Source organism: Arachis duranensis, chromosome 1, assembly GCF_000817695.3.
Source record: "Arachis duranensis cultivar V14167 chromosome 1, aradu.V14167.gnm2.J7QH, whole genome shotgun sequence".
Classification (NCBI taxonomy): domain Eukaryota; kingdom Viridiplantae; phylum Streptophyta; class Magnoliopsida; order Fabales; family Fabaceae; genus Arachis; species Arachis duranensis.
Window position 1 is genome coordinate 17,656,164 of NC_029772.3, and position 12,200 is coordinate 17,668,363.

General features: G+C 30.6%; 1 protein-coding gene across 1 annotated transcript; it reads left to right on the forward strand.

Annotated features, from left to right (window-relative positions):
- The first annotated feature begins 3,781 nt into the window (after window positions 1-3,781).
- Window positions 3,782-9,550, forward strand: LOC107480867 (small RNA degrading nuclease 1). The gene is made up of 13 exons (XM_016101068.3): window positions 3,782-3,970; window positions 4,112-4,263; window positions 5,062-5,244; window positions 5,386-5,469; window positions 6,262-6,330; window positions 6,854-6,991; window positions 7,187-7,303; window positions 7,378-7,447; window positions 7,605-7,705; window positions 7,944-8,081; window positions 8,154-8,261; window positions 8,368-8,475; window positions 8,932-9,550. Exons 2-13 carry the CDS (start codon window positions 4,231-4,233, stop codon window positions 9,301-9,303), a joined length of 1,521 nt encoding a protein of 506 aa, XP_015956554.1. The 5' UTR covers window positions 3,782-3,970; window positions 4,112-4,230; the 3' UTR covers window positions 9,304-9,550.
- The last annotated feature ends 2,650 nt before the right edge of the window (window positions 9,551-12,200 follow it).

Here is a 12,200-nt window from a genome sequence, read left to right on the forward strand (position 1 = left end):
AATATTTAATAGTATAGTATATTTTGCAACAATAACTCAAAACATTAATTCATCAAGTGAGCAAGATTAACCTAGGTCTATTATCTGAATTCTAAATCTGAATTGGGTTTATTTTCTTGGGACTCAATGCAGATGAAGTCCACGTATCTCATCTCAAATCGGCTCAAATTGAATTTCCTTTGTTAGTGGAAGATGGTAATGGATACTCGTGCGGACGGCAGACTTTCATTCCTGTCCTTTGCTCCTATTTAAAAAAAAAAACCCTCCATCCCTTCTCTATTTTCATTGCAAGTCTTTCTTTAATTATCCTCTTAAGAAATGCATATACCCACAATTATCTATAGATATTTTTTGAATTTTCTTTTAAATAAAAAATCATAATATAATAATCATAAAATAATTAATTCAATATAATTCAACACAATTCACAATATATTTAATATAATAAATAACATTTTAAAAAAATATAAAAACATCTTCCAATAAATTACATAACATAATTTTTTAGAAGGAAACTGAGCGATGTAATGACAAATTTAAGAGGTAGAGAAAGTGAGTTAGAGAGAGAAATGCAAAATCAAGACTAAAGATGTGTCTAAAAAAAAGCATTTGAATTGGAGGCAAGAATTAAGGTTACTAAATTCAAAAATATATATTAAAAAAAATCGGTAATCTTTTATTTGCGTTGTTTTAACAGGTCTTATGGAGAGGGTAACTATATCACCGTTCCTGTCCATTTCATGGGGATAGGTTCCCACAATCTCACCCATGAAAATTTGACATATTTCTATTAAATCCTAAATCGTGATTAATCTCTACAAATGTCTATTTGGCTGTTTTTTTTAATCATTCCAATTGCTAGCATTCATCGGTTCATAACGTGGAATTATATCAGCCACTTAGTCAACTTTTAGATAACTAAAGTCTAAGTTATATCATTCTCATACAATTACATGTATCTTATTGTAATAATATTAATAAAAAATAAAATATTTAAATACTAAATGAGTCACATTTTTCATATATATAACAATGACTAATATCACATTTTATAACTTGTGAAATCATATTATAAACTATTGATAAGTTTGGATTATAAATATAAATTGAAAAAATTTAACTATAAATTTAAATGGCCTTATTTTTAAACTGTATAATTTAATAATTTTTTTAATTTTTATACTAATAATATTAATTCTTCTAACATTTTTAGTCTATGTTTCCCAATATATTATTCCTTTAGAAATATTCAATTACATAAATACTATCTACTTCGTTATACAAAAGTCCAAAATCTTAATTATTTTACTTCTAAGGCGAGGAACTCTACATTTTCAAGAATGTGATGAAATTTCTTTATCTATATCACCATTTTATAGCAAAATACACCAACTTCTAAATGGAGATCAAAATCAATAACCAAATGAAAAAAAAAAAAGCCAAATACATGAATGTCTAACTACTATGATACATAGATAAATGTGAAAGTACAATTACACAGGAATTTTTCTAGACCATAATTCAAAATTCACCTATCTATTCTATCAATTAAACAACATATTCGAGCGTCACAATCTTTGTAGGCCGCCACATAGACTTTCAAACACCTAAAAAGTCCTCATTTTCTTTAGTGTAAGTCATGCAAACCTCCCAGTTCATAAACTTCACTATACTCTCAAGCTCATTAATCACTCAGCAGTATCTCGAACAATAAGCATACTTTCGAATCTCAGAATTCGATCAATCTCAGCCACAACAACTTGAAAATTGCACCTAAGAGACCAATAAATATATTAGCAAAATGATATAATTATTGTTTGTTGATATGATATAACAAACTATTGATTTTGATGAATAAGAAATGAAATAATTATACACACATTTTCTTAAGTCTTGAAAACAGATAATCTGCATAGAGAAAATCGTAGGACCTAGGATAAGTGCTAAACGATTTACACCAATCGTAATACATGCCAAAAGACTGTGTTTATATATATATAGAAAGTGTATATGGAGTATCTACTGAAACACATTCATAACCTAAATATTCAAATCTTTTATAGTTGCAGCAAATCTGGAGACCAAAAAAAAATTATAAAATAAAGGTAGTGACAACGATAGATTTATATATTTCGGATTAACATTTCAAAAGTGATTTTTCTTACTTTCTGTAGATTGATCTTATATCCATAACGTTTTGAATATTTGGCCATTGAATTTCTATCCCAACACATTTTTAGTGTTTATAATCCATGTTAAAATTGAAATTGTCAAAAATAGGTTTTTTATAAACTCCAACTTGAGAACTTGTCAACCATGGTTCATGAATACTTCATGGTTAATATATTATATATAGCTCCAAGTGGGAGTTTGAGGGTTTGGTGGCTTGTATCCACGATAAGTCGATAGTTACCTTCTTGCCATAACATCTTATAGGAAGAAAAAAATTGTTGTAAAAACTACCAAATAAAAGAGTAATTGATAAGAGAATGAGATCCTCTTCTAATATATATGACCTTTTATAATGATAAAATAAAAATAGAAGGAATAAAATTTTGTATTTTTATATTAGAAATTGAATTTAATATTTATCCTACAAATAATTAGTATAATTGATTTGATTTAATTTAATTTATTGAATTCAAAAAAATAAATCAAGAAATAGTTGGTTAAATTTAATGAATTAAAAAGACAAATAGAGAAACACTCTCTTAAAAAACAATGATTTTCTTAACTAAATTAATTTGTGTTTATTGCATTCAATTAGAATAAATAACAAATTCTCTATTTTAATATGTACCTTATAAATTAATAAATTAAAATAATTGATATAATGAATTATAATTAATTAATTGATATAAATTATAATAAATTGTGTGATATTTAAATATCTAATTAAATCAATTAGTTGATATAATTAATTTAATGTAATGTATTGTATTTAATGAGTTAAAAGAAATAAATTGAAAAATATTTTTAATAATTAATTGTTTGATATATATAAATTATAATAAATTGTGTGATATTTAAATATATAATCAAATTAATTAGTTGCTATAATTAATTCACTATAGTAACTTGTATTTATTGAGTTAAAAGAAATAAATTAGAAAATACTCTAAAAATATGAGATCAGTTCTATCATTAAATACAGAAATTTGATTTTTATATAATAAAATAAATAGAATAAATAAATAAATAGATAGATAAAATTCAAATTTTAAAAGATCTAAATTCTTTAATCGTGACTGAGTCAACTGTAATTTATAGATTGAATTAATGACTCTGTTTCAGATGTATGACTGCATCCATTATCAATTCGGTTCTCATAATTATGCTTTGTAGCCTTAAAAAGTCTCTTTTTGGATCAAACTAAGTGTCACGCAAGCCTGTGCGCCTTTGTGCTTGGAAGTTTGGTCTAGGTCCGAAATAGCTTACCCAATAGAAATAAAGTGTTTCTATTTTTACATGGATACAGCAGTTTTTGTTTCAGCCGTTTAGCCTTTGACCCATAAATATGATGGACTAGCCCAACCCTTTTGTTAGGTCTCAGCTTAAGTCTTCTACATCCTGGGCAAAATTCCAAACACAATTTCTTCTTCATTCGCCTCTGTCCTCTCAACTCTCAAGAGTAGAAGACCCGAGTCAATCCAAAAAGTAGCTCAGACTCAATTTGTTTAGGTCAAAATCCACTTGACCAAAAAAAAAAAACCCAAACCTACAAAAATGTAGTCGGTCTAATTACCCAAAGTTACCCGGTCCCGGCCAGGCCTTGTTAAGAGTACCACTGGTTATTAGGCTGTTAGGGCACCCCTTAGTTCATAATTCGTCCCAGACATCCCGCCTTCCACTTCTTGGTGGCTCTGTCGCTCTGTGCTGCCCCTCACTCTGCTCTCGCCACTCGCTGCGAGTCGTTGTCACTGCTGCTGTCATCGTCGCCTCGTCTGTGCTCGTATCAGTCGCCGTCGCCGTATGTCTTGATTTTGATTTCTGATTTATTAATTTATGGTTTTGGTGTGATTATGTGATTGTAAAAAATGTGAAATTGTGAACCCCCTTAAACTGAACATTTAGTACCCTTCCCATAATTTCCCACTTTTTCTTCCTCCAGCTATCAGCTTCGTACCGTTCTGGTTGCACCTTCTCCGTGTTCGGCGCCGCCTCGGCCGCCACCATCACCGGCAACTGTCTCTTCCTTCCACTGTTTCTTATCTAAACTAGCTAGCTAACATGGACGAAAAGTTTGACACCGCTGACAAAAAGGTAACGAACTTCCCGCCTTCCTTTTTCCATGGAAAATCACATTTTTTTCAGTGATATAATGATAAATTATAATATAAGATTCAGTTTGAGTGTAGAAAAGAGCTTCATTTTGCATGTATTGGAGACTTGAATGAGTTTATACGGATGTGGCAGTGAGTAAGAGATCTGAGAATAAGCTAAAGCTAGGTTTACTGCAGAAGTTCACAGTTCCAATTTTTTTTTTCTAATATCTTTCATGATAAACCCCTTGGCTGTTGAACAAAAATTGAAAGGGATCAAAGTAAGTTAAGAATCATTAACATTTATTTGTGTTCAATGAGATTTAACAAGGATTTAAATTATTGTTATACGCACATAGCTAGTTAACTATGGTAAAAAGAGAAGCTAGGAATAAAACAACCTGTCTCTGTTTATCATAATGCTAGTTTCATGTTTGTTTCCCTTCCCTTTAGAATTTCAAGAGCAACATTGAAAGAATAAACCATCATCAGATAAAATTATTCAGTATTCATTTAGTAGGCGAAGGATTACATTTCCTATGAAGTATGAGTTTAGTGTGTGAGTTCATAAGACAAGTTTTAGAATCGTATGTTACCTAAAATTCATTGTGACTTCATTGCCTGTTTAGGATGATAATTGTGATCCCATGATCAGTTTGATAAATTATGAAGCATTCTAGGACTTTTAGATGTACATATCTGCTTGTTTTGGTTTGGTGTTTTTTGGTTTTCTACTTCTCCCTTTATTTCTTCGCTGTCCTCTGCTCCTGCAAGATGACTAATGTTTCCATGTGGATAGGTGCTGGTTGATATTGTAAAATTGGCACAAAAGAGAGGACTGAAAGGCGAATTCGGAGAATGGAAAGAATTTTTGAACAGTCATGATAAAAAGTTTGGGGCAGGTGTCAGTGACCCATCGAAGAGGTCCCATGAGATATTGGCTGCATTTCTGAAAACATTTTCAAATGAGGATGATTTGAAGGTAAAGAATTTCTGAGTTTCCCATATAAATTCTCCTTTTCTTTTTTGTTTCCAGTTTCCACTTATTCTAGTGGGAGGCATTGTTAATACAAAGCCTTCGAGATTACTAGATAAATCTTACCCATTTACTCTATGTAATCAGTTTTTTGACAACATATTGCGCCATCATTCAAATCAGTATTTACTGGACCAATTGAAAGACAATTCACATGATTCTCCCTATCAGGTACAGTTTTTGTAGTCTTGTTCCTTCTGGAAATCTGGCTAATTTTTGCTGTTAAATAAATAAGCTTTCGTTTCTAGACTAAACTGCTACTAGTACGCAATAATACTATTGTAATAGACATGCTAGATTGATTTAAAGCAATTTGATTATATGACCCAAATATTGGTATACATTCTTCATTCTGTTTTAAATTTTTTGTTCTTGAAAAGTTGCATATTTTGCATGTGATTTTGGTTTTCTCTTTTCTGCCTGCATATCACCCTTGTAACTTTTCTGCAAACAGTTAAACTTATTGAATTTCATACAATAAAATCTTCTTCTAAATACTTATTTATGTGTACCTTAATTTTATTTATTTGTCATTATTAAAAAAATACTACGAGTTAGGTACTTATGATTGTGTCAATTGTTGTTTTACTGCATTATAATTTATATTGTCTAAAGCATCAATGCATCATACCATTGTAAAACTGTACCTTTAACCTTTTTGCTTCAATCAAATGGATGCAGAATCTAAGTTTCAAGATATTATGAATTCTAGTTGACAGTGGCATAGTATGTTTTATCTAAGATGCAACAAAAATATTGAAGTATGATATGCTGCTAATTTTCTTCCCATTCTTTCTATGGTTTGAGTTTTGATAATGGAATGTGCATCTTTTTCAAGTCCAACAACAAAGGTTTTGCGTACGGCTGCTGCTTTACAGTTTAATGGTGTTTATTTCTTTTAAACCTTTACATTTCTTGATGATTCTGTATAATTTTATAACCTTTCTGGTGTTGGCAGAACAGAGTCTAGTCCAACTAACTCTTCAGCACCCCTTGTATCCATTGGATTATTCATTTCCATCAATTGATGAGGTTTGTTGTACTATCTGTGCTTTGATATGTTTGGTCAGCCTTTGTGCATATACATAATGCAATAGATGTTGAATGTGTACACCGCTTAAACATGAAGCTGGTCACCATGTGAAAATGAAGTGTTTTCTTGCCTTTCATGTCACTGTTTCAGTTATTCAACTATTCTCAATTCTTTGAATGAATAATTGCACATGAAGATTTTAAGAAACATGAGAAGTGTGCAATATAACAGCTTAATACATATCTTTTAGATGACGGTCCAAACTTGAAATATGCAAGCACCTTCCATTTGGTTGAGAAGGAACTGGAGAAGCCTTGGATATCTTGCGAGAATATTGCAATATAAAGATTATTTCTTGTGACCTTGATTTCACACTAACTCATATTTTTTATGAATACTTGTGATACCCATGTATCTTTCTACTAGTTTAATGGATCATTTAGGCATGCTCTACTTCAGTTTTAGAAATATCTGGATTGGACTGTATGATTTCTAACTTGCTTTTTTATTATTGAATTGAAGGGATGGATAATTTTAAACCTTAGGAAAAAAAAGATAATGAAGTCAACTGAAATGTTTGCTGTTGATTGTGAAATGGTTCTCTGTGAAGATGGGACTGAAGCATTAGTAAAAGTATGTGTGGTAGACCATAATTTAGAGGTAAGTTTTCCCGTTGTTAGTTGTAGTTGGTTATTCTCCAATCCTACCCGCATCCCCCTTTCCACAAAAAGACACAGAATAGAGAAAGAAACAAAAGAAATTACAAAGAAAAATAATTGAGGCTCCACACTCCAGATAATTGTCTTAAAATGACTTCTGATCTTTGTGACAGAGATAATTTTCATGAAATTTCAGGTCAAGCTAAATGAACTTGTGAAACCGGAGAAAGAAATTGTAGACTATAGAACAGAGATTACTGGTGTTTCTTCTCAAGATCTAGTGGCAGTCACATGCTCCTTATCTGATATACAGGTATTTTGTAGTTCAATTGTGGTTATCCTGTATTACTGATATAAGTCATGAAAATTAGTGCTGGTGTTTCATAGAAATCCATGAAGAAATTGTTAGCAAATGGAGCCATATTAGTGGGACACAGTTTGCATAATGATCTCCGTGGTAAATGTCACAATCACATTTTTTCTGGATTTGTTTCTTGGCCTACCGTGTTTTTTTGAATACCTTCTGTTGAAGTCATTTATCTTGGTTCTGTTTTATTTTTAATTTTTTGTGTATTACTGTTTAATTTTTATTTATTAACTGTTCTTGTTTGCAGTGCTGAAGGTATATCATGTTAGAGTGGTTGATACTGCATATATCTTCCAATCCTCAGATGGATCACTTCACAGGAGACCTTCTTTAAATAATTTGTGCAAGGCAAGTAGCGAATTGTTTATTTGCTTATGTTAACCTTCTATACTGCCTGCCAACTATAAACTACTTTAATATGTGGCATTATGAATTTATGACCAGCTATTCACTCCATTGGAGGAATTCATTCCTTTGAAATTTAGGATATTGCACTAAATTAATTCATCTGATCAAATAATGGGAAAAATGAAGAAGCAAATATTGGTCTTAACATTTGTAGTTTCTCAAACAATTACTGTGACAGACTGTGTTAGGTTATGAAGTTCGAAAAGATGGAGCTCCACATAATTGTCTAGATGATGCACGTGCAGCAATGGAACTTTTTCTTGCAAGGATCAAGCATGGTGTTGATAAAGATTTTCCGGTTCAACTTCAAGAGCCAGTAAGATTACGAATACATCACCTGTTCTATACTGTACTGATGGTGTCTTTAACTAATTTTCTCTAATTTTAGGTTTCTGAAAGTGAGATGGCAAAGCTGCTGCTTCATAAGATACCAACTACTGTAAACAGCGAAACACTGGATAAAGTTCTTCCTGGAGACTACACAATAGAAGTGAAGGTAGAGTTGGTCTATAGTTGTCTCAACTTTTTAAAGAAGAGGTTCATTCGTATTTATTCGAAAAGCATAGATCTCTTTTTCTGGAGTTTTGTAAAATTTGCTGCAGCCTTCCAAGAAAGCAGGACAAGGAAATAAATACTCTGCCTTTGCTATATTTAAGAATCCACTGGAAGCACACGATGCCTATGAAAGTATCCAAGGCACTGAATTAAAGGTATATTTATCGGTGCAATTTGATGTAATTAATTTCCGTTTGTAATTAATTGGCCGAGGACAGCTAATGCTTAGTTGTGGTTTGCATTCTCTACAATGATAAATGAATCATTTGCTCCAATGGAAATATTTTGGATTTGTTGGAGTAAATAACCCTATCCTGGAACTTGATATAGTTTTCTGCACAAATTTTTTCTTGACATGTTTTTATTATGAGAAATGATTTATCCTCCGAATCAATTTTCCTAAACATCCTCCTAATCATTGAGTGGAGAAAGAAAGAATTAATTACTTTTTAATAATCCAAGTCATTGATTGCATCTATTTTTTCATTCATTTAGTATTTAGGAGGCTTATTAGGAGACCGTATTATGAATGCATATTCATGCACTTTCTGGAAAGCTGAGTTCCCTTTCGATCAATCCTGTACCAGTGACATATATTTGCTTCTTGTTAGGATTCAAATGGGATTCCGCAGAAGCTTGTCAAATTTCAGCTAGATACAGGTATGACTGCAAGTATTTTTGTTCGGAAGATGATGACACGTGAGCCTCGTGACTCTGTTGCGCTGAAGAGAGGTTTACAAACGGACGATGAAGTTCATGTTTCCAAGAAATCAAAGTGTGACAATGACGCCCAGTTGAAGGAGATTGAAGCACTGAATGAACGATTGAAGGAAAGCGAGTCAGAGATTGAATCTTTGAGGGAACAGCTGAAACAGAAGGATCTTGACATCGGGTCTTTGAGGGTAGAATTGAGTAAGAAGGATTATGAAATCAATATGCTCAATAAAATGGTAGCCTCCATAAAAAAGAGGGCAAGAAAGTAAATATTGTTGGGAATGCCATTGCAATGGTGTTGAATTGTTTAATCAATGAAATCATACATTTAGCTGATACTTGCATATATTTTCTAGTAACTTCTCAGTTTAAGTTCCAAAACTTATTCTGTTATGTCAATTCAAATTTTAGTTTTGAATTGAAATTTTGCCTCGTAGTTGAGTCGATAGAATGATTAATCTAACATCGAATGTTCTTGCTCAATACCATTCATCATTGGTATATGTTTGACTACAATTTTGTTATGTTGATTCTTATTCTTGCTTTACAACATTCCTAAATCAATTGCGATTTATCTCTATTTATTTTTTGGGTGTCATTAATAACATTTGAAACAATTTTATTTTAACAAAAAAAAAATAAACATGGAAAATAATTTTGAAAATTGGTCTGATTAATTTGTGTCTTATAAATAAAAGCTGGGCTTCTCTAAGCTGATTTGATTAGAGAGAGTAAAAGTTTGGGTCTGATTAACTTCTCTTTTAAATAAAAGCTGGCGTTTCCTAATGAGATCAGATTAGAGTACTTGGTCTTTTGGGTTGAAGGTTGGTTGGAATAATTGTGCTTACGGACTTACGGTATTTGCAAAGTCTTCGCCGAAAATAAAAAGGTAGTTTTATATAGCTTTATCAAAATTATTTTTGGGATATTAGATTAATCAACTTTGACCAATTACTAGATTTCAAATCGAACAATCCTACTTGGAGTACTTTGCATCTTAATTTTGCACACCAAAATAAACTTAAGATATAAGCCAAACAGGGTTGTTTAGAGGGGAGGACAGTGGAGGGGGAAACTATGCAGAGAAAATAAGTGTATGAAACTAAATTCATTATTCAATTATCTAAAACGAACGTCTTGATTTGGGACTAAATGCAAAACAGATCCAGAGACAACATAGTAACAATATAAATATAATGGACTAGATAATCAGTATTTATCAATCATATAAAGTATTGTTTTAATTTGTCTACTTCTATGGTATCTCACCAATCCAAAATTATCCTACCTCCTAACAAAGAGGGTATAAATTTGACAAGGGATTATATAGATAATCGGACAGCTTACTAAGTTACTTGGCAGATACAAGGTTGCTATACACTAATTCTAAAAGCACATGATGCACTTAGGAATACAAGGCATACAACAAAATTATAAACTAGAAAAACTCAAGAACTAGTTGCATTCTCGATCACCAATAAATTAAGTGTAATACAATTATGCATTAGCAATGAAGATTGGTCAATGTGATATATTTCTCAAATATATTGCATCACTTAAGGATTCCTCCACCACTAATGGCTTCGGTAGCAGCAAATTGGGCCTCAGAAGAAACCTGGGCCCCAGAGAGAGTGGGTGCCTCAGTGGCACCAGCACCACGACCCTGCTTTGGTTCCATATGGCCTTGTGTCCCATACCCCTGACGCTTATAGTCTTCCAAATCCTTGTATTGAAGATAGGGGCTGTCCTTAAATGAAAGGCCTTCAATGCTTTGTTTTCCTGATTCTCCTTGTGTGCTTGTTTCTTTGCGCAATTGAGCCTCCATCTTTGATTTCCTTGCTAATAATGAAGAAACTATTGTATTTTGGTTCTTTATATAATGCACTTTCCATTGGTTGCTGATTGTTGTGCCAAAAGACAGGTGTTGGTTCAGGAGATTTTCTAGGGAATGTGTTAACTTTAGGACAAGTTTGCTATTCCCATACCCAAGTTTATCCCAAGGATGATAATAACTAATGAAGTAGCTGAATTCTCGCCAAAGTTCTCAACACCATATATTCATTGGAATGAGTTTTAGAAATATTACTTTGGAATATATAAAATATATATTTATGTTGATGTAATAAATTTTATTTATTTTACATATTTTATTATTAATCATAGAATATATAAAATGGTTTAAATTAAATATTTTGTATTATGTGATAAAATATTATTATTAATAAATATGTTATTATTATTATTTTGTATATAATAGGGGGTTGGAAGGAATTTACTACACATTTTTTTTAAAATACCATTTATAAAAAAAATTTGTTATTATTATTCATATTTAATTTATAAAAAATGAATTAAAAATCATATTAGTACCTATTAGTACTAGCTATTATAATTTGAATCAACAAAATAATTATCTCTAATTTATATATATACACAAGACTGATCCGAAAATTTTAATATGGAGGGAATGAATTTTAGATAATTTTTTTTATAAAGATAATTAACATATAGTTCTTAGAATTAGTCTTTTAAAAGATTTATCAAAAAAATTATATATATATATATAATTATAATTTTTTTCACAATTTTATTTTTAATATGATAATTACATAAAAGAAATATAACAATATCAATAATACATTATAAAATTATAAAATACCAATAATTTATAGCGTGTTTAGTTAAAAATTATCACATATCTTATTAATTAAAATTAATTCTTTATAAAATTTCTTCTTTTAACAACGTAAATTTAGAAGAAAAATGATTATATTTTACAAAAAAAATATTTAAAGTACATAATATGATTACCAAAATATAACTACGTAAGTCATTATTAATATAATAATATAAATATTAAATATATTAATATAAAAAAATAAATGATTTTTTAAATAAATATAGTGATTATTATATAAAAACTAATTTAAAAGATACAAAGACTTAAGGGTATGATATTAAATTAGTTAAGTAAAAAATAGTAGTAAATTAAACAATTAAGACATAAATCCATCATATAGTAAAAAATAGGGATAAGTATGATTTTGGTTGCCAACGTAGTGACTGAAAATTTATTTCGTCCCTCGCCTTTTTTCGCTCTAAAATGGTCCTCAAGATTTCAGTTTATTTTAAAATCGTCCTTAAAGAGAAAGAAAAGGGGGCGCAG